This window comes from Myotis nattereri (assembly GCF_964212035.1).
Source record: "Myotis nattereri genome assembly, chromosome: 3".
Classification (NCBI taxonomy): Eukaryota; Metazoa; Chordata; class Mammalia; order Chiroptera; family Vespertilionidae; genus Myotis; species Myotis nattereri.
In genome coordinates, this window is record NC_138077.1 from 60,167,063 (window position 1) to 60,189,421 (window position 22,359).

The following is a 22,359-nucleotide window of genomic DNA, read 5'->3' on the forward strand; positions in this document are numbered from 1 at the left end:
TTTTCTTGTGGTGAGAACATTTAAGACCCACTCTCTTAGCAACTTTTAAATACGGAGTACAGCATTTTTAACCATAGTCCCCATACTGTATATGAGATACTCAGAATTTATTCACGTTATAACTAGAAATGTGTACTCTTTGACCAACATCTCCCCCTTGCCCCCACCCTCAGCTGAACTCATACAAACTGCCCTTCTAGTTTGTATGAGTTCAGCTTTCTTAGATTCAACAGAGAAGTAATATCATACAGTATTTGTTTTACTCTGTCTGACTTATTTCATTTAGTGTATTCAGGTTCCATCCATATTGTTGCAAATGGCAGGATGTCCTTTATTCTCATGTTTGAATAATACACACACACACACACACACACACACACACACACACAGTCATTTACTGCATAATGACTTTTTGGTCAATGATAGACCACATATAGGATGGTGATATGGTCTCATAAAATAATAATGGAGCTGAAAGTTTTCTAGTGATATTGTGCACAATGCATTACTCAAGTGTTTGTAGTGATACTGGTATAAACAAACTTATTACTCTGCAAGTCATATAAAAATATAGTACAAACAATTACAGTAAAAGGCTATACCATCTAACTGAGTGTAAATAAACTCTATGATGTTTCCATGACAAAATTGCCTAACAGTACATTTCTCAGAATGTATTCCTGTCATTAAGCATTACAGCACATGACCACATCACATCATATATCACATCACAGGTTCTACATTCATCTGTCTTGGTCATTTAGGTTGTTTTCATGTCTTGTGAATTGTGAATAATGCTGCAGTGAATATGGGAGTACAAGTTTCTCTTCAACAAAGTGATTTCATTTCTTTCATACATATACTCAGAAGTGTCATTGCTAGATCATATGGTAGTTCTGGTTTTAATATTTTGAGGAATTTTCGTACTGTTTTCTATAATAGTTGCAACAATTTACATTCCCACTAACAGTGCACAAGGGTTCTCTTTTCTCTACATCCTTGTCAATATGTTATCTCTGATCCTTTTTATGATAGCCATTGTAACAGTTGTAATATGTTATCTCATTGTGGTTTTTATTTGCAGATCCCTGATCATTAGTGATGTTGAGCACTTTTTCATGTACCTATTGGCTATTTGTATGTGTTCTTTGGAAACATGTCTATTCAGGTCCTTTGCCCATTTTTTAATGGCTTGTTTGTGTTTAATGGGTTTGGGGGTTTTTTTTTTTGCTATTAAAGTTATACAAATTCTTTATATATTTTGCATATTAACCCATTATCAGACACGATTTGAAATATGATTTGCAAATATTTTCTCCCATTTAGTAGGTTGCCTTTTCATTTTGTTGATGCTTTTCTTTGATATCAAAAGCTTTTTAATTTGATGGAATCTCACTTTACTTTTTGCTTTTGACACCTTTGCTTTTGATATCAAATCTAAAGAATCATTGCCAAGATCATTGTCAAGAAGCTTACCTCCTATTTTTTCTTCAGAAGTGTTACAGTTTTTATGTTCTTTGAACTTAATATCTGCTTTGGACTCCTGTCTGCCAAGTCCAACAGCTGTGTCTACCCAGAGTCAGTTTCTATTGACTGCTTTAAAGAAACAAAACGACCTGATTATAGGTCTTTTCCTATTGTTTGCATGTCCCACCATTTTTTTGGACAATTGGACATTTTAAATAATATATTGTAGCAATTCTGGATTCTGATTTTTAAAAATCCTCCTGGGGTTTTTCTTTATTTTTGTGACTTACCTGTATATAATCTATAGTATTTCTCCTCCACAGTTCAAAGGCTCTGAATTCTGTGTTAAAATTTTTATTCTAATTTTTATTTTATAGCCTTCTTAGGGGTTGACTCTTTGTCTGCATAGCTTAGTGGTCAGCTGGGTATTGGTTAGAGATTGTATTCAAACATCTTGAGTTCATAAAGCTTCCACTGTTTTTTGATGATCTTGTACATGCATTGCAAAGTACATTCAAAATTCCAGTAGTTGGACCTCCGCTTTCTACAAGGCCCTCGTAGGTCTCACCTGCCTGTGTGTGTACAGCTTCTGAGCCAGGGATATGTGGAGAGCTGATTTAGCCCCTTTATGTCTCTCTTACTTCCAGGGTCTCCCTGTTAAATTTCTTAATGTTCTGCCAGTCTGTCATTTTCCCCAGCTGAAATTGCATCGTCAAGGGTAGCAGAGCTGTGGACTTTTTTTACTTTGTTTCCTGTCAGATTTGCTATTTTTACTGCCAGTGCCACTGGAAATGGGTTTTTCCTCTCTGTTTTAAGTGATGATAGCCCTGTCTAGAAGCAGAATTCCTGGTTTTGATGACCAACCTTGCCGTGGTAAAAGTAACTACCCAAATTGTTTGAGCTGGGTGGTAATATTCCCTGGCAAGAAGGCTACTGGCCCGCACTGTCTAATTCCAGTATCTAGCAGCTTTTCATGAATAAATGCTTCTCAACTTGTTGTTGCATTTGGATGATTTCCAGAGCTCTGAAATTGTTGTTTTCTATAATGTAGTCCTTTTTTTAGATATTTGGGGGAAGATCTCTTCATTCAGCCATAGCTGGAAATCTCACCTCTTTTTGAACTTTGTAACTTGTTAGTCCTTTCCTCCTGTCTCCCAGTCCCACTTTAAATCACTGTAGTCAGGCTTTTGTCACAACCATTTTACCAAAATCACTCTTGTAAGAGTCACTGGCATCCTGCATTTGCCATATCCACATCTGTTTTCTGCTTTCACCTTAACATTTCAGTAGCTTTTGACATAGTAAATGGTTACTCCCTTTTTCTGAAAACTCTTTTTTTACTTGGCTTCTAAGATAACATGTTCTTCTGTTTTTCATTCTACTTCATTGACTTCTCATGTGATACACTACTCCTTATACCTATGACTGTTTTTTTTTCTTCTAACTTCCTTCCTAGGTAATAGATATACCATTGGATCCCCTTGCTTTATGTCCCCAAAGAACAGATGGCCCCCAGGTGCCTATATTCAGCCCCAGCTTCTACATACAGTCTCAGTATTAAAGATAAATCAGATTATGACATTTTCCTGGTCAAAACATCATTGGCTTTTCTTTACATTTAGTGTGAAATTTAAATTTAGTTTCTTATCATGATTTATGAGTTTATAGGACATATCCCACCCCCTTGCCTATTTCTCTGAACTTATCTCCTACCATTTTCCCTTTACTTAGCATGCTACCTTACCTTTCAAGCTATTTTTTTTTAGATATGCCAAGCCCACCTCTAGGTATTTACATTTGGAGTTTCCTATAACTGCAGTGCAATGCTCTTCTCTTATATCTTCACATGGTTCTCATCTTCATATCATTCAGATTTGTGTTCAGATTTTATCTCATTTTTGAGGTCTGCTCTGACTTCCTTTTTTCTATTATTCTTTGTCCTTTTTAAGTGAAAATATATTGTTTATGCCTTCCTGTCATCCATAGACTGTAGTAAGTTCGATGAGGGCAGGAACTTTGTTAGTCTTGTTCACTTTATATTGTGAATGATGCCTGACACAGAATAGGTGCACTATATTTGTAGAATAACAGTGTTTTCTATAGAATTCGTATGTCCTTAGTGAACTAATAAAGAATGATTCTGTAAAAGTGTCTAGGCTTGGCATAGTTGTATATTTAAATACATTTTAGGCATGAACTTTGTTTGCCTAATATTGGCTTGATTAATATACCTATAAATATTCCTCTATGAATTTTATGTTTTGGATCTTTTAGGGAATTTTAAAATGAGAAAATGTAAGCCTCCTTTTTAAAAGAGTAGAATATGAACAGAAGAATAAGGGTAGGTGAATATTTAGGTCCATGTACTTGCTTCACTTATGTACTATTTTTATACAACTTATGTTATCTGGACATTTAATAGTTCTCTGTGACATTGGCTAATGAGTGTGGAAAAATAAATAGCTTATTTTAACACAGTTGGTTGGCTATGTTTAAAAAAAATGTCAATCTTAGCATCCATATATCATGAGAGGAGTGAAACTTAGCCTACTCGTAGTTCTCCCACAAAACTATGTACCTAGATGCGAATTGGCAAAGTATAGATATACTTTCATAAATAGCTTCCATTTGGAATGGAAATGGACACAATTTTGAAATTGGTAGTTTTCTGTATCCTCTGAAACAGTCAAAAAAGTCTGACTTTAGTCATTATCTTTGTTAAAGCAGTTACACTGTACTAAGTTTGATTATTGCTTCAGCTATAAATGTTTTATAAGAAGTAATGATATGAATGATTGATGTCTTATAAAAGAATTTTAAATATCACTGTACACATAAAGCCAGCTCTCTTAGTGAGTTTAAAGGGACAGAAGAGTCTTCTTGAGTTTCCTGTTTCCCTGAGAGAACAATCAGAATAACTTATTGGAGAGGAGGAACATTCACTTCTTTCTGCTACCTCCTTCTAAGAACTGGAGCCCACTCTGCTCTAGGACAGTTCTGCTTATTCAGCTCGTCCTCTCCCACTCCTCTTTTTTTGACTTTTTCCCCTAACCATAATAGCATTTCCCTTCCAGATTTCCAGGCGTGTATTTTATGTTTATGTTCTGTTCTAAATCATTATTGTAACTGAAAACTTTATATTTTCTGTCTACATAACTGGTAATTTGGTATTCTTTCTCTGTTATGTAATTTAGTTTTTATTAACTGACTAGAGGCCCGATGCACAAAATTCGTGCATGGGGTGGGGGGCGTCCCCTCAGCCTGGCCTGCACCCTCTCCAATCTGGGAGACATCCCTCCGCAATCCAGGACAGCTGGCTCCTAACTGCTCGTCTTCCTGCCTAATTGCCCTGAACCACTCTGCCTGCCTGCCCGATCGCCCCTAACCACCTCTGCCTGCTGGCCTGATCACTCCTAACCCCTTTGCCTGCCGGCCTGATTGCCCCTAACCACTCTGCCTGCTGGCCTGATCACCCCTAACCGCCTCTGCCTCGGCCCCCGCCACCGTGGCTTTGTCTGGAAGGAGGACCAGACGACCAGAAAATGTCTAGTCGACCTGGTCTAATTAGCATATTTCCCTTTTATTAGTATAGATTCTGACAGCCCAAGTATATTGTTAATATGTACTCTTCAGATTAATACTGCAAAATTTATGGTGTTAGGAAGTCATCATATTATTTCATGTTTTCTTTCCATGAAGAATGAGCATAACTTTGAAGTTTCCCGAAGGGAAAATTACTTGTGTGGTCTATAAATTTATCAGTACTGTACAGTATCTAGTATAGCATATTTTAACTCTCTAAAACTTAGCAAATAAACCTTTCTAATGGGGTTAATCCTCAGATTTTTCACTGTATCTTAGAAAATAGTAGGGATTGTAAGAGTTTTCTTTGCACCCAAATTTATTTGTTTGTTGTAATGCTTGATTTTTATTATAGTTATAAAAATTACAGCAGTAATAACTCATTTCAGATATCTCATATATATATATATATTAGAGACCAGTGCTTTTCAAGCTTTTTGTGGTAAAGTACCACAAAATTTTAAAATTTTCAGTTTTTAAAATTTTCAGTTCATTGAGGACTGATATTTTTGTAAAATACAATACAAATGAATTACTACAAAAATGAAATTTTAAGAAATACAGAATATAGACCCCACTTTTTATTATAAGATGCATTAATACAAATTATTCTGTCAAATTGCTATAAAAGATTTTAAACACTTTTAATTTCATTTGCAGAGCAGTAGTAAATAGTTCATGGACTGGTAATAAATACTTTACAGGTCAGCACTGATCTATAGACCATACTTTTTGGTAAAATATCTATAGCCTACTGTTTGTAATGTTTGTTATTTCAGAAATGTTAGTCAATATGATGAATAGCGGTTATCCTTTAAAAAATATTTTTTTCTGTTTTCTTTTCAGAACCGAGAGCTCCAAATCATGAGAAAGCTAGATCACTGTAACATAGTCCGATTGCGTTATTTCTTCTACTCAAGTGGTGAGAAGGTAGGTCTTGCAGAAAATGTGTACTCAATATTGTGATAGTCTTGTTATTCATTTAGAAATAATCCCCCTTACCCAAGTAAAACAGTTTTGCTAATTGAATGGAAGAATTCCAAAATGCAGCCCTAGTGATTCTGAGCTCAAGATATGTTCATTGATTATATCAGGAAAATGTTAATGAACGGAATGAATTTTTAAAAATTTTCTCCCTTTTTTAAACTTCTGCCTTTAGTTCTAAAGCAAATTTATTTTAAAGCCTTTTATGTTATTTATGTGCTTCTGGAGTCCCATGTTAGTTCATCTCTTTATTGGAGGGAAGAAAATGATGTCATTTTGAGAAGTTGAAGTATTGGAGGGGAAGGGAAAGGAGGGACACTTCAGTAGGACCAGAATGAGACTTAAACATTGAGAGGCAAGTTTAGCCTATTCCTGGCTAGGGAAAAGTTGGAGAATGTATAATATTTCAGTTCTTTTTTTTTTTTTTTTTTTTTTTTTTTTTTTTTTTTTTTTTTTTTAAAATATATTTTATTGATTTTTTATAGAGAGGAAGGGAGAGAGATAGAGAGCTAGAAACATCGATGAGAGAGAAACCATTGATCAGCTGCCTCCTGCACATCTCCTACTGGGGATGTGCCCGCAACCCAGGTACATGCCCTTGACCGGAATCGAACCTGGGACCCCCCAGTCCGCAGGCCGACGCTCCATCCACTGAGCCAAACCGGTTTCGGCAATATTTCAGTTCTTGTTGTAAGTCTGGGGTAGGGACTGTCTGGCCCGAGGGCCATATAAGGTCCCCAAAGTCATTTGGTCTGGCCCTGCCAAGGCATTAAGGGTGAGTTAATTAAATGTTTGACTCAATATAGCAGGCTAATTTTTAAGTTGATAATTTTGTATGGCCCTGGAATGATGTTATAAATATCTAAATAGCCCTTGGCAGAAAAAAGATTCCTCACCCCCGTTAAGTGGTCAGTATTTATGGTCACATTTAATTCTGTAAAAGCAAAGGATAATTAAGGAAGATTTTATGCTGTGAATCCCTCCCTCCTCCCCCTTCCCTTGGCCTTTCTTGTCAGAAGACGTAGTAACTAATGTCATTGTACTCAATAGAGTTGGCAGCATAGAAAATCACTTTCTTCTATTTTACTGTGGTCTTTTCCTATCTGTTCACTGTCCCTTCTTCCCAAATTCAGTTGTTTTCTTACATCATTTTTTTCTTCACTGGTTTGGTGGGGGGGGTGGGGTGGGGGGGCGGGAAGGAGCGGGCAAGACAAATAACAAACCACTTGATCTTTTTGGCTAAATAAATATGACTTCGGATAAATTAATTTGATATTTTGGACCTCAGATATGCATATACTTTCTTAAGTCCTTAAATCCATAAAGCCTCTTGATTTCTAGCCCAGTGTACTTTTTACTTCACATACCTATTTCCCAATGTACACATGTTTAATTATTTTCCATTAAATTTTATTTCGATTATTTTCTTAGAAATTCTTTTTTTCACAATAGAGCCTATAATATGGAAGATATCTATATCTTTAGCCAGGATTATGATATATAATTGGTGTGTGGGGGGGGGGGGGGCAGAAGGGGGGTGGGGGGGATGAGGGGGGGCGTAATATTTTAACAACCAAATGGTTCTTTTTTTTTCTTTTAAAGAAATCTCATTTTTTTTTTTTTATTGATTCCAAAGAGGAAAGGAGAGATAGAAACATCAATGATGATGAGAGAGAATCATTAATCAGCTGCCTCCTGCACACCCCCTACTGGGGATCAAGCCCGCAACCCGGTCATATGCCCTTGACCAGAATCGAACCTGGTACCCTCCAGTCCACAGGATGATGCTCTATCCATTGAGCCAAACTGGCTAGGGCCAAATTGGTTCTTTAGTGGCTCTTGTTTTTCACATGCACCCTTGCCATTAAGTCTGAATGATTGCCTCTGCTCATATTAGGGACTATAAATCCTTATAAGTATTTGAGCTCTTTTGTTTCTAAAGCCAATTACTTGATTCATGCCTTTTTTTTTTTTTTTTTTTCAATCTAGCAAACTGCCTGTTATGTCTTTAATTTTATCTGTTTTGGCATGTCTTTACTTTTTCCTGTTCCTTCCCAAATAAAATTATGGAGCATCTGTTATGTTCGAAGCACTCTTATAATGGAATTTTGCATCCTCATGGCTTTTTGTTATTAGATGCTAGACATTATGATACCCCAGGGAGGAAAGTAAATGTCGGAATTGTTTGTTCCATGAACCTCTGGATTGCATGCAGATTCATTTGCAAAGGTCTCCTTACAGGCCCCTAAACATTTTCTCTTGACTACTTAATTTATATTGTTTTCCCTATGTGACATGTCCTCTTTCAGTGCTTTACAAATATTAACTCACTGAACTCTTATTAAGCTAAAGAGCAAGGGAAGAATATAAAAACTTTCTAATGTAAGGCTGTATCTGTGATGGCACTTAAAGACGTAACTGTCTGGTTTTGGTTTGGTGGAAGCCCCATCACAGTCTGCCCTTGCTGTCACTTAATCCTGCCTGGGGAGTTACAATGGACTGACCATTATCTGTCTATCCCAGAGGATGATTTTCCTCCCTGCTCTGTGCAGAGCTGGTTATTTATCTTAAAATCTTACAGATAAAGAGCAATTGAGAAGTCATTAAGGGAGATTAGTCAGAGGACAGAGAACCTCTAATAAAATTATAAAAAAGAAATACACTTTCTAGTATTTTATTTATCTCAGAACTTTCTCTTGAGTATTGTAAATTTTCCAAAGTAAAAGAAAGACATCTCTTAGTTTTGGGATAGCGCCATTTAAGAAATAGAAAGAAAGAAAGAAAAATGATTATTGCTGAAAATGATGAACCTTTCTTGTCAAAAGAAAGTAAGATTTTCTGAAGATGTGCAGAAATACACAGGTTTAGTACCTCCCATAATATTCCAGCCACCAAAAGGATAATGTCTTCTTGGCCTACTCATGATCTCCACTTCCTTTATTCTAATTGTTATGGCAGGACCAACATATCACTCAAGAGACTAGCTAGAAAACTAATAAGAGATGAGTTCTGCTCTAGGGTTGAGAGCTCAGATTTGTTATTAGTCTAACTGCCCAAGAGTAGGTTACTGAGAGTGAACTCAGAATTTCTGTTTAGAATGGTACCTAATGTCTTATGAAATTCTTATCTCTGAATGTGGCAGTCCTATATTAGGTAGTTATTTTACTAACAGAAGCATTATGTATTGCTTATGTGTATATATTAGAAGAGTTTGTGGGAGGAAATGATAAATAGTTTGAGATGCCTCTGAGACATGCAAATAGAGATGCCCAGTAAACAGGTGCATGTATGAATTCATAGGTGGGGGTTGGGGGAGCTAAATGAAGGGATGATAGTCACAAGACTGGGTAGGTAGGGTCATGTGGTAGATCTCTTGGGAGTTTGGGAAGGAGGGAGAAGGGATGTTGTTTGAGGCCAGGACAGCCAAGAGCCAGCAGTTTGCAGTATTGCCTTCTGGTCCTAGAATATGTGAAGGGTGAGAACAGTCTTCATTTGAGAGAGCTGCAAGGAAGTCAGTACCTTTGGGTGGGATCCAGGTTTAGTCAATGGTAAGGCAGTAATAAAGAAACCTTTATGAAGAGACTGGGGTTTGAAACCCTATGAAATAGAGTTTCTTTTGGGAATTTCAGAAAGCTCAGGGAAATCTCTGGGTAGATTAAGAACATGAGCCTAAAGGGAAGGCTTGAGGATGTAAATAGGGGATTAAGCAGAGGGAATTGTGAGGATAAGAGAAGGATTCAATGTCTCAGGATTATAAGGATGATAGACTTAGATTCCATGGAAGAGTTCAGATGTATATAGGAGTATTTTGTACTCTCATTTCATCATTGACTCTCTGTCATTTTCTACCTCTTTTTCTAAGCTTTTTCTCTCCTTTCTCTTCTGTCTCTGTCTACATTCTGGGTTTCTGTCCCCTTCACTTTTGGCTCTGATCTCTATCTTTCTCTCCCTCTTTCTTCATCTATCTAACACCTCAGATCCTTCTCTCCCCCGTTAACTCTGGCTACCTGGCTTTGTCTCTCTCTCCTACCCCATCTCCCTCTCTCTGTTGGTTATTTCCAGTATAAATCTGTCAACCTTTTTCTGTGGGCTTCTGTACCTCTCCTTTGTTGGGTTTCTACCCATTTCAAACTTTTTCTGACTATCTAATCCTTTCTAAATCCTTGTATGGGTTCTCATCTGTCCTCAGCCTCCTCATTCTCTCCCTTGGTATCTCTTTTCTCTGAGACTCTACTACTTTCTTCTTCTTCTTCTTCTTCTTCTTCTTCTTCTTCTTCTTCTTCTTCTTCTTCTTCTTCTTCTTCTTCTTCTCCTCCTCCTCCTCCTCCTCCTCCTCCTCCTCCTCCTCCTCCTCCTCCTCCTCCTCCTCCTCCTCCCCCCTTCTCCCCCTTCTCCCCCCTTCTCCCCCCTTCTCCCTTCCTTTCTTCTTCTTCCCCTTCTTCTTCTTCTTCTTCTTCTTCTTCTTCTTCTTCTTCTTCTTCTTCTTCTTCTTCTTCTTCTTCTTCTCCTTCTTCCTTCTTCCTTCTTCCTTCTTCCTTCTTCCTTCTTCCTTCTTCCTTCTTCCTTCTTCCTTCTTCCTTCTTCCTTCTTCCTTCTTCCTTCTTCCTTCTTCCTTCTTCCTTCTTCCTTCTTCCTTCTTCCTTCTTCCTTCTTCTTCGAAAAATTTAAAGAAGAAAAAGTTTTCACTCACTAGCCTGACTTTTTACTTCAGTTCTACATGTTTTATTCCATATACATGTTTTACATTTTTTGTAGGAATAATCTATTTACACTAATAAAAGAGAAACACACAAATTAGTGTCACTCTGCTATGCCCACCGGCCAATCAGAGTAACTATGCAAATTAACCCAACAAAGATGGCAGTTAATTTGCATATGCAGGCGCAGCATGAAGACTGAAGACGATTGAAGATGGTGGGCGCCACGGAGCTGGAGCAAGCAGGAGGCTTGGGTTGCTCCCGGTGACGGAGGAAGCCAAACTTCCCGCCAGCCCTGGACTTCACTCAAGGAGTGGCTGGGGGCCTGGGTCGCCAGGGGCTACTCAGGCTTCCAGCCCGTCCTGGGCTCCGCTCAAGGAGCTGGAAAAAAAAAAAAAAGAAGGGCTAGGAGCAGCCGGAGCAGAGAAGCAAAGCATCGCTGCTGCGGCCAGACCAAAGGCCGGGGTCCCGGGTGCCGGAGGAAAACCAGTGCCAGCAGCCAGGGGAAGGAAGGCCTATTGTGCGAGCAACGGCCCACTAGTACACATATATAAAACCCTAATATGCAAATAGACCGAATGGCGGAAAAACCGAACAGCCAGTTGCTATAATGTGCACTGACCACCAGGGGGCACATGCAGACCATGGCAGGTAGCAGAGCGCGGAACATGGTGGGCATTGGCCGCGGCGGGATGGTGGAGCAGGTGAATGGGGGCACCAGACCAGGGAGGGGCGCCAGTCATTGTCATTGAGGAGAGTCTCTGGTAGTTACTGAAAATTCTTTGCTTCCACGCACTGCGGTCCCGCCGGGTGCTCGCACCCGCTGTCAGTGCCTGGCCCCGCTTGCTCTCACCTGCTGCCGGCGCCGATTGCCCCTCAGGGCTTCTCCACCTCCTCCTGCTCCTGAGGAGTGATTGGGACCAGCAGCTGCCTCTCACACCCGCTGCCGGCAACAGCCCCACTGCTTGCTCCCGCTGCCAGCGCCAGAGCCACCGCTCACACCCGCTGACGGTGCTGGCCCCAATGGCTCTGCGCCGTCAGTGGGTGCGAGCGGGGCTGGCAGAACCAGGGGGCTGCAGTGGGAGGGGCCGAGCGGGGGCATGGAGGATGGGCTGAGACCCACCCCTGCACCCACTGCAGCCTTGAGGCCCACAGTTCCTTTCAAGGTGCACAAATTCGTTTATTTATAAACTTATTTGCATATTAGGGTTTTAAGTTTATAGTTATTTATAAACTTATTAACTATTCAAGGTCTTACAATTATTCCCTTGTTGCCTCTTAGTATTTGTAGTTGTTGGTTATATAATAGGCTATTGAGTTCTTACATTACATAATACACTTAACTATTCTCCCATTATTATTTTTAATTTCAGAATTGCAACTAAACTATCCCAGGGTCTCATCATAATTTTTTAAAACTATCTTTTTATTTTCAGAGAGAGGGAGAGAGAGAAGGAAACATCAATGATGAGAGAGAATCACTGGTTGGCTGCCTCCCGCATGCCCCCTACTGGGGATGGAGCCCAGAACCCAGGCATGTGTCCTGACTGGGAATCGGGCTGTAACCTCCTGGTTCATAGGCTTAACCACTGAACCATGCTGGCCGGCGGACTCATCATAATTTTTGTCCATAAGTACTTTTTTAGCTCTGGATGAAATTAAAGTAGGATTGCTTTAATATTCGGCAAATATTTCTATTGATCATAGTTTGAATGGTTTTATCTATTTTGGTGACCTCTTTATTGTACCCCACTCTATCATTTTAAAGACTTTTTCTTTAGGGATTATAAATCAGTTTTTAGCCTACTTGGGTGAAAGAGTAGCTAGTATAACTAGAAGAAGGAGGAGTTAAGTTAGGACAGAGACTAAAGATGTCACCTAATTAGTCGTAGTCTGCTGGTTGGAATCATTAATGTTTGCTATAGTAACTAAAGCAACATGTAGTCAATTAGTATACTCTAGGTTACCCAATAGGTTTTACTAACTCTGATTTAATACAGAGTAGTAACACTTTCTCCTTGATCAGAGAAAAATGGGATTTTTGAATGTTTTGAAAGACTGGGCTTATAAGATTTTTATGAATTCTAAGTATCATATAGAATAGTTTTTTTTCCCAGTATTGATATGTGGCAGTAGATACCCCATCTCCCCTTAATGAAATTTTATAAAGAACCCCTGTTCTAAATACAGATAGAAAGGAAAGTTGCTCTACTTGAAACTGGGGCATAGCACCAGCTGACTTTGCCTTCCTTGTTCACCTCTGTAGAACCCCAGGCCTCTAAAAGATGTACGTAGTATGTAAACCATACTGCCTTTACAGGAGCCTTACATTTTATTAAATCAATTAATAGTCTTTAAGAAAAATTTCTTTAATGTTACTCAGTAATATTTTATCTATGGTTCATCATAGATCAGTGGTTCTCAACCTTCCTAATGCCGCGGCCCTTTAATACAGTTCCTCATGTTGTGGTGACCCCCAACCATAAAATTATTTTCGTTGCTACTTCATAACTGTAATTTTGCTACTGTTATAAATCGTAATGTAAATATCTGATATGCAGGATGTATTTAGGCGACCCCTGTGAAACGGTCATTTGACCCCCAAAGGAGTCATGACCCACAGGTTGAGAACTGCTGTCAGATTGATTACTTGAATAATGAAGAGGTAGCCTTCCTTAAATAAAACTTTCCCTGTACTTATATGAGACAATTTAAATAGCAAGAATGGCAAGTTGATTTTATTCCTCATATCAACTTATTTTATTGATGGTAACTGTGTGGAGGGCTGTGTGCAGAAGGGGAAGATTGTACCTTTCACTGCTCTGGGATCAGGGATAGGAATGCAGTGCTTGATTATGCCTGTTTGCCAATACTGCTGGAGAGGAAAGGGTAGGGGTTAATCTGTTCTGAAAAGTAAAGAGCACTGGCTTGTATTTGTAGCTAGAAATATTTGGGTTTCAGTATTTTCAGTGGAGTGTGATCTAGGGAAGAATGTACATGTAATGCAGAACTCGAGGTGGATGAATTATCAAGACTTCTTTATAAATTGTCAGTGTTATAGCAAATAAGATAATAAGTATAATCTGCCTGAAAATTTGAATTTAGGAGTTTCTTTTGAATATCAATTAGCAACTTTGTTTTCATGTTATTTTTAATATTTTGTGAAACTAAAATACTATTACTTGCATATTGTGTAAAAAACAACAGGATAATAAATAAAAATAAAATAGTTTTTTTTTAACTTTCTAAATACCCATATCCCTCTCCATAGAGGTAAATTTCCCATGTGCCTATATGAGTACATATATCAGATGTTAATGTAATAGCATACACATTATTTTAGAACATGATCATCCTCTTTCGCAAAAATATGGCTTTTTATCTCTGTACTAGAGGCCCGGTGCACAAATTCATGCACCAGTGGGGTTCCTCCACCTGGCCTGCAGGATTGGGCCAAAACCAGCTCTCTGCCACCCCCTAGGGGTTCTGGATTGTGAAAGGGTGCAAGCCAGACCAAGGGACCCTACCGGTGCAAGATTTGGGCCAGGGAGGGACGCGGGAGGTTTGCCGGCCAGGGAGGGACCACGGGAGGGCTCCAGGGCATGTCCAACCTGTCTCGCTCAGTCCCGATCGGCCGGACCCCAGCAGCCAGCTAACCCATCAGTCAGAGTGTCTGCCCCCTGGTGGTCAGTGCACATGATAGCGACTATTGACCAGTCAACTGCCTGCCCCTGGTGGTCAGTGCACGTCATAGCGAGTGGTTGAGCAGCCTTAGCATATCATTAGCATATTACACTTTGATTGGTTGAATGGCCAACTGGGTGACCAGACACTTAGCATATTATGCTTTTATTATATAGGATGCATAGATACTGCACCTAGATTCATGTATTGTTATCATATATTAGTATGGTACATTTGTTACAATTAATGAACCACAATGATACATTATTATTAACTGAAGTCCATAGTTTATTCAGATTTTCTTAGTTTTTACCTAACATCTTTTTTCTCTTTCATGATTCAGTTTAGGCTGCCACATTATTATGTTACTAGAGGCCCAATGCACAAAAATTTGTGCACTCGGTGGGTCCCTCAGCCCAGCTTGTGTCGTCTCGCAGTCTGGGATCCCTCAGGGGAGGACCACCTGCTGGCTTAGGCCCACTCCCTGGGGGTTTGGGTCTAAGCTGGCAGTCAGACATCCCTCTGGCAGCCCGGGAGCCCTTGGGGAATGTCCAATTGCCAGCGGGAAGCAGGCCTAAGCTGCAGTCGGACATCCATAGCACTGCTGATGAGGCGGGAGAGGCTCCCAGCACCACCGCAGTACTGGCAGCCATCAGCTTGGCTTGTGGCTGAGCAGAGTCCCTCTGTGGGAGTGCACTGACCACCAGGGGGCAGCTCCTGCATTGTGCGTCCGCCCCCTGGTGGTCAGTGTGTGTCATAGTGACCAGTACTTCCCAGTCGTTCTGCTGTTAGGGTCAATTTGCATATTACCCTTTTATTATATAGGATAGAGGCCTGGTGCACAGGTGGGTGCCGGCTGGTTTGCCCTGAAAGGTGTCCCGGATAAGGTGGGGGTCCCGCTGGGGTGCCTGGCCAGCCTGGGTGAGAGGCTGAGGGACGTTTTCAGACTGGCCACACCCCCTTCAGGGTGGGGGTCCCTGCTGGAATGCCTGGCCAGCCTGGGTGAGTGGCTGATGGCTGTTTTCAGGCTGGCCAAGCCTCCATCGGGGACCCTCACCCCATGAGGGTGTGGTCAGCCTGGGTCAAGGGCTGATGGCTGTTTGCAGGCTGGCCACAGCCCCTTCAGGGTGGGGGTCCCCCCTGGGGTGCCTGGCCAGCCTGGATGAAGGGCTGATGGCTGTTTGCAGACTGGCCACAGCCCCTTCAGGGTGGGGGTCCCCACTGGGGTGCCTGGCCAGCCTGGGTGAGGGGTTGAGGGCCGTTTTCAGGCTGGCCAAGCCCCTCAGCGGGGACCCTCACCCCATGAGGGTGTTGCCGTCCTGGGTGAGGGGCTGATGGCTGTTTGCAGGCTGGCCACGGCCCCCAGCTACCCAAGCTCCCAGTGGAGGCTGGCTGGAAGCAGGTATCTGGGAGTTATTTATCTTCTATAATTGAAACTTTGTTGCCTTGAGCAGAGGCTACAGCCGGCCAGGGCACGCGGGAAGCTTGGCTTCCTCCATCACCAGGGCAACCAAGCCTCCTGCTTGCTCCAGCTCCGTGGCTGCCAGCCACCATCTTGGTTGGGTTAATTTGCATATAGTTGCTCTGATTGGCTGGTGGGTGTGGCTTGGGGCATAGCAGAGGTGCGGTCAATTTGCATGTTTCTCTTTTATTAGATTAAATTGAGGCCTGGTGCATGGGTGGGGGCCGGCTGGTTTGCCCTGAAGGGTGTCCTGGATCAGGGTTGGGGTCCCGCTGGGGTGGCTGGCTAGCCTGGGTGAGGGGCTGAGGACCATTTTCTGGCTGGCCACACCCCCTTCAGGGAGGGGGATCCTGCTGGGGTGCCTGGCCAGCCTGGGTGAGGGGCTGATGGCTATTTGCAGGCTGGCCACAGCCTCTTCAGGGTGGGGGTCCTGCTGGGGTGCCTGGCCAGTCTCGGTGAGAGGCTGGTGGGTGTTTGCATGCTTGCCAAGCCCTCTAGCGGGGTTCCTTAACCCATGAAGGTGTGACCAGCCTTGGTGAGTGGCTGATGGCTCTTTGCAGGCTGGCCACAGCCCCCAGCCACCCAAGCTCCCAGTGGAGGCTGCTGGAAGCAGGTATCTGGGATTTATTTATCTTCTATAATCGAAACTATGTTGCCTTGAGCGGAGGCTACAGCCAACCAGTCAGGCCGGAAGCTTGGCTTCCTCCATCGCCCGGGCAACCAAGCCTCCTGCTTGCTCCACCTCTGTGGCCACCAGCCACCATCTTGGTTGGGTTAACTTGCATATAGTCGCTGTGATTCTCTGGTGCGCTTGGCTTAGGGCGTAGCGAAGGTAAGGTAAATTTTTATGTTTCTCCTTTATTAGATTAGATTATGTCTTTTAGGTGCATATGGCTTCGGCAGTTTTTCAGGCTTTCCCTGTTTTTGATGACCTTGGTAGTTTTTTGTAGAGTGCTAGATGCTGGGAGCTGGTCCATGCTTGCTGTTTCAAGGGACCTGGCATACATGGCATACTGTTCTTAATATGTTTGCTCACCTTCTAGGCACTATGTGTTTTAACCAAGGTCTCTGAGAAAGGTTGTTTCCCCAGGTAGGGATTTTCCCCTGAAGTTAGGGAGGGAATAAAACCTCTTAACTAAGTGCCAGGTGGGTAATTAATCACTTTAACTACGAACAATCATGCTTAAGCTACATAATCTTTACTCCCTGGAATGGAGATAAGAAACGCCCTAACCTTTGGAATAGAGATTGATAGGATTGGAATCAACTGGTATAAATACAGATGTAAGAAGACAGAGAGTGAGAGACAGAAATTGGCACAGAACCTACACAGAACGTTCTCTAGAGACAGAAGAACTTCGCTGGAGAGAACATGGCAAAAGATCCTGGACAGAAACTGGCCTCAGAACCTAGAGACAGAACCTAGCGAGAGAACATGGCAAAAGATCCTGGACTGAACCTGACTACAGAAATTGGCAAGAGAACCTGACTAGAACCTGATGACTGAACCTGGCTGCAGAACCTGGCTGGAGAGCCTGGAGAACCTAGCAAGAGAACATGGACACGGAACCTGGCTGGAGATCCTAGGCAGAACCTCTCTGGAGATTGAGACCAGAACTTGGCTGGAGATCCTGGCTAGGCTGCTGATCAACTGAACGCTGTCTCCGTGTCATTCCTTCTTTGCCGACTCTGTCTACGCCTTTGGGAACCCCTGGACCTGCTGGGGTTGGACCCCGGCAGCTAGATAGATATTTTGTAGTATGCTTCACTCTTTCATAGTAAACTGGGGCTCTAGGTTATTTGGAAAAGACCACAGAATGCCATTTTCATCATATCATATGTACCTTGTATGATATGATGACACATCAAGGTATATATTACTCTCAGCACAATTTGTGACTGTTATATTAATCTTGATCACCTGGCTGACCTATTTTTAATTTTCCCCACTATAAAGTGACTCTTTTTTTACTTCCTTTCCCTGCTGCGTCCTTTAGAATGCAGTCAATATGCTCAAGCCACAACTGAGAAAGGAGGGAATTATGTTCCTTTTTAAGGGCAGAGTGGCTGCATATATTATTTGTTTTTCTTTTGCATGAGAGATTGTCTCTTCTCCTTCATTTGTTAATCTTTTTAATAATTTATATCAGTGTGGACTTTTGTATTTTATTTTATACTTTGGGTTATAATCTAATACTATTTTATTTTATTGATTAAACTAGAGGCCCGGTGCACAAAATTCATGCACTCGGGGGGGGGGGGCGCGGGTCCCTCAGCCCGCCTGCATCCTCTCGCAGTCTGGGAGCCCTTGGGGGTTGTCCAACTGCTGTGGAGGCAGGAGAGGCTCCCACCACTGCTGCTGCCCTCACCAGCTGTGAGTCTGGCTTCTGGCTGAGTGGCACTTTCCCTGTGGGAGTGCACTGACCACCAGGGTGCAGCTCCTGTGTTGAGTGTCAGCTCCCAGGTGGTCAGTGAGTGTCCTAGTGACCAGTCGTTCTGCCGTTTGGTCGATTTGCGTTAGCCTTTTACTATATAGCACTAGAGGCCCGGTGCACAAAAATTTGTGCACTCGGCGGGGAGAGGGGTCCCTCAGCCCGGCCTGTGCCCTCTCGCAGTCTGGGACCCCTCGGGAGATAACGACCTGCTGGCTTAGGCCTGCTCCGGGGTGGCAGAGGGCAGGCCCAATCCCTAGGTGCAGCCCCTGGTCGGGCTCAGAGCAGGGCCGATTGGGGAGTTGGGGCGCCACCCCCTGTCATGCACAGAGCAGGGCGATTGGGAGGTTGTGATGGCACCCTCAGTCACGCTCAGGGTAGGGCCAATTGGGGGGTTGGGGCACCGTCCCCTGTCACACTCAAGGCAGGGTCGATGGGGAGGTTGCGGCGCCACCCCCTGTCATGCACAGAGCAGCGCCAATTGGGGTTGGGGCACTGCCCTCTGTCACTCACAGCGCAGGGCCCATCAGGGGGGTTGGGGCTCTGTACCCTGTCACGCACAGAGCAGGGCCAATCGGGGTTGGGGCGCTGCCCCCTGTCACGCACAGAGCAGGGCCAATCGGGGTTGGGGCACCGCCCTCTATCACCCACAGAGCAGGGCCGATGGGGAGGTTATGGCTCTACCCCGTCACACACAGAGCAGGGCCCGTGGGGGTGGGGGTGGGGCGCCGCACCCTGTCACACACAGAGCAGGGCCCATCAGGGGGTTGGGGCGCAGCACCCTGTCACGCACAGAGCAGGGCCCATCAGGGGGTTGGGGCGCCGCACCCTGTCACACACAGAGCCGCAGGGCGATCAGGGTGTTGGGGAGCTCCCTGCTATCAGGCACAGAGCAGGGCTGATCAGGGGTTGGGGCGCCTTCCCCTGTCATGAACAGAGCAGGGTGGATAGGGAGGTTGTGGCCCCGCCCCTTGTCACACACAGAGCCGCAGGGCGATCAGGGCATTTGGGCACTTCCCCCTGTCACGCTGATCCCGGTGCCAGGAGGCCTCGCGGCTCCTCTGATCCCGGTGCTGGGAGGCATATTACCCTTTTACTATATAGGATAGGGGCCTGGTGCATGGGTGGGTGCCGGCTGGTTTGCCCTGAAGGGTGTCCCGGATCAGGGTGGGGGTCCCCACTGGGGTGCCTGGCCAGCCTGGGTGAGGGGATGATGGCTGTTTGCAGTTGGTCACACATCCTTCAGGGTGGGGGTCCCCACTGGGGTGCCTGGCCAGCCTGGGTGAGGGGATGATGGCTGTTTGCAGCTGGTCACACACCCTTCAGGGTGGGGGTCCCCACTGGGGTGCCTGGCCAGTCTGGGTGAGGGGCTGAGGGCTGTTTTCAGGCTGGGGGTGACTGAAGCTCCCAACCGCTCCTTGTTTTACTTTATTTTATTTTTTTTATTCTGGGCCAGCTTTAGCTTTGAGGCTTGGCTCCAGCTCTTAGGCCTCCGCTGCTGAAAGTAGGTTTCTGGCTTTTGCTTACAATGTTGCGATCCTGCAGGCTGAAGCCCGGCGACTAAAGCAGGTTTCTGGGGTTTTGTTTAGCTTCTGTATTTGTTACATAGTTCCTTAGAGTTGCAGCTCAGAGGCCTGCAGCGGCAGGCGGGGAACGTTGGAGTCCTCCGTCACTGAAGCAAGCAAGCCTCATGTTAGTTTCAAGCTGCCTGGCTGCTGGCCGCCATCTTGGCTGGCAGTTAATTTGCATATTTCCCTGATTAGCCAATGGGAAGGGTAGCGGTCGAACGCCAATTACCATGTTTCTCTTTTATTAGATAGGATTGTTACAGCTTTGGCCATTGGGAGCTCTTCTTTTTTTTTCGTTTTTCTTTTTTTAATATATTTTATTGATTTTTTACAGAGAGCAAGGGAGGCGGATAGAGTCAGAAACATCGATGAGAGAGAAACATCAATCAGCTGCCTCCTGCACACCTCCTACTGGGGATGTGCCCGCAACCAAGGTTCATGCCCTTGACTGGAATCTAACCTGGGACCCTTCAGTCTGCAGGCCAACGTCTATCCACCAAGCCAAACCGGTCAGGGCACGGGAGCTCTTTTCGGTTAGCTTCTGTGTCCCTTTGACCCCAATTAACTTGGTCATTTTGTTTTGTTTTTGAGCATGTCTTGATTATCTGGCATATAGTAGATTATTTTTAATTTCTTGCTCTTCACAAATCTTCAGCCGTCTTTGTGTGTGCACATGCACATATATACATACAGATAATTGTTTCCATAAATTTAATTCCTATTAATGTCATTGCTGAGTTGAATTGGGTGTCTATGTCTTTACTTTAGGATGAGTACAGCCCATTGACTTGCCAAAAGATTGCAGGAGTTTGGGCTTTGACCAGAAGTGTGTTATGGTGCATATTGGACCATATACTTAGTTTCCTCAGGTTGAACTTTCTTTTCAAATTTGATAAGGGAAAAATTATAGGTCAGTGTGTGTGTGTGTGTGTATGTGTGTGTGTGTGTGTTTCATTAATTATGAATTAGGTTGAGCATCTTTCTACATTGTTTTTGGCCATTTGTATGATCATCTGTTCATGCACCTTTTCATTTTTTTATTGGAATGTTAGTCTTTTCGTAGAGATTTTTAAGAGGTATTTGTATTTTAAACAAAAACAAATTAGCCCTTTGTCATGTAGGCAAAAAAAATTTTTGGCCAAATTGTCATTTTAAAAAATTTGGTTCTCTCTTTTTACATTTTTTATGTAATCAAATTGGCATTATTTTTCTTAATAGCTCATAGACATTTTGTCCAGTACTCACCCTCCCCCCCCCCCCAGGGCCCCCCAATCCCTCCCCTAGTTTCTCAAGCAAAAGAATATTTCTCTTTTTCCTAATTCACACCCACTTTACTGTTAGTATTATTCCTAGCTCTGGCCAACCTGGCACACCCATCAGAGAAAAGTCATTTATTTTAAAGGGGTTTTTTTGTTTTGTTGGGGTTTTTTTGTTTGTTTGTTTGTTTGTTTGCTAGTCCAAGTTCCCTAACCCAATTCTGAGGCAAATCCTGGGCTACCGTGATATTTTGTTAAGTGTTTTATTGTGGGGCTCTCTGATATGCTGCTTTTGCATGCCATCAAATTTTTAGAATTATAGCATGATTCTATTTAAAACTGCAGCCTCAAGCAAATTTGTTTCCTTGACCTCAAAAATCACCTTGGGATGAGAGCATCACAGTAATATCTGTTTTTCAAATGTAGGATGGAGTTATCTGATAGTTGCGTTGTTAGGTGTGATCAGAATTTTGTCATTTAAATTTATTTCTCAGTGAATGGTTTTAGAGTTGAGTTCATGAAGGAGTGGTTCTTGGCAGTTACAGAGTGATTTACTAATAAAAGTGATAATTAGGAAAATCAAACCATTGAGAGAAATCCTCCCTAAATTGCACAGTATGTAATTTTTTGAAGATTTCTGAATAAGACACACTTCATGTACTATAGATTCCTTTTAAAGGATTTGTAGCACGGACTCCTTAGCAAAATTATTAGAAGTCTAATAACTGTTCTTTGAAATTAGTCTTTTTCATTATGTTATTTCAATTATACTTTTATATTTTTCATATTTCATATTTGATTTTTAAAATCTATAGCTAATCTGTAAGTATGTGGGCATTTGTTGATAACCCACAGAGAGATTACATTAAGGAAACAGCAGACCTGAGATATTTCAGATAATTAAAAGTGATGGAAATTAATCCTAGTCCGTTTATCATCTTGAAATGTTAACATTCCCAGTCTCTTGAATTATCTTTGGCACAAATCTCCAAACAAAACTACTTTAGGAAGGTGAAATGTTAGTGTTTCCTCCACTGTGATGATGTTTCATAGGGATATGCACTCTCCACTCAGGATTATTCCTATAGCTATTTAATTCACAGCAGAACATCTGTAAGTTTAACAAGAACATTAAAGAGCAAGGTGTTGTTGAGCCCATTCATTTCAAATCAGTATTGGTGGTAGTATTATTTATTGGTTTTGGTTTCCAGTCTTAGGACCCAATTC

General features: G+C 42.7%; 1 protein-coding gene across 4 annotated transcripts in view; it reads left to right on the top strand.

Moving 5' to 3' along the window:
* Positions 1 to 22,359, top strand: part of GSK3B (glycogen synthase kinase 3 beta) — a 176,349-nt gene that overhangs the window by 70,440 nt on the left and 83,550 nt on the right. For all 4 annotated transcript variants that reach the window (XM_081086889.1, XM_081086888.1, XM_081086887.1 and 1 more), the window contains one exon: positions 5,896 to 5,979. In XM_081086889.1, coding sequence (XP_080943015.1) covers positions 5,896 to 5,979 — 84 coding nt within the window. The remainder of the gene's footprint in view (positions 1 to 5,895; positions 5,980 to 22,359) is intronic.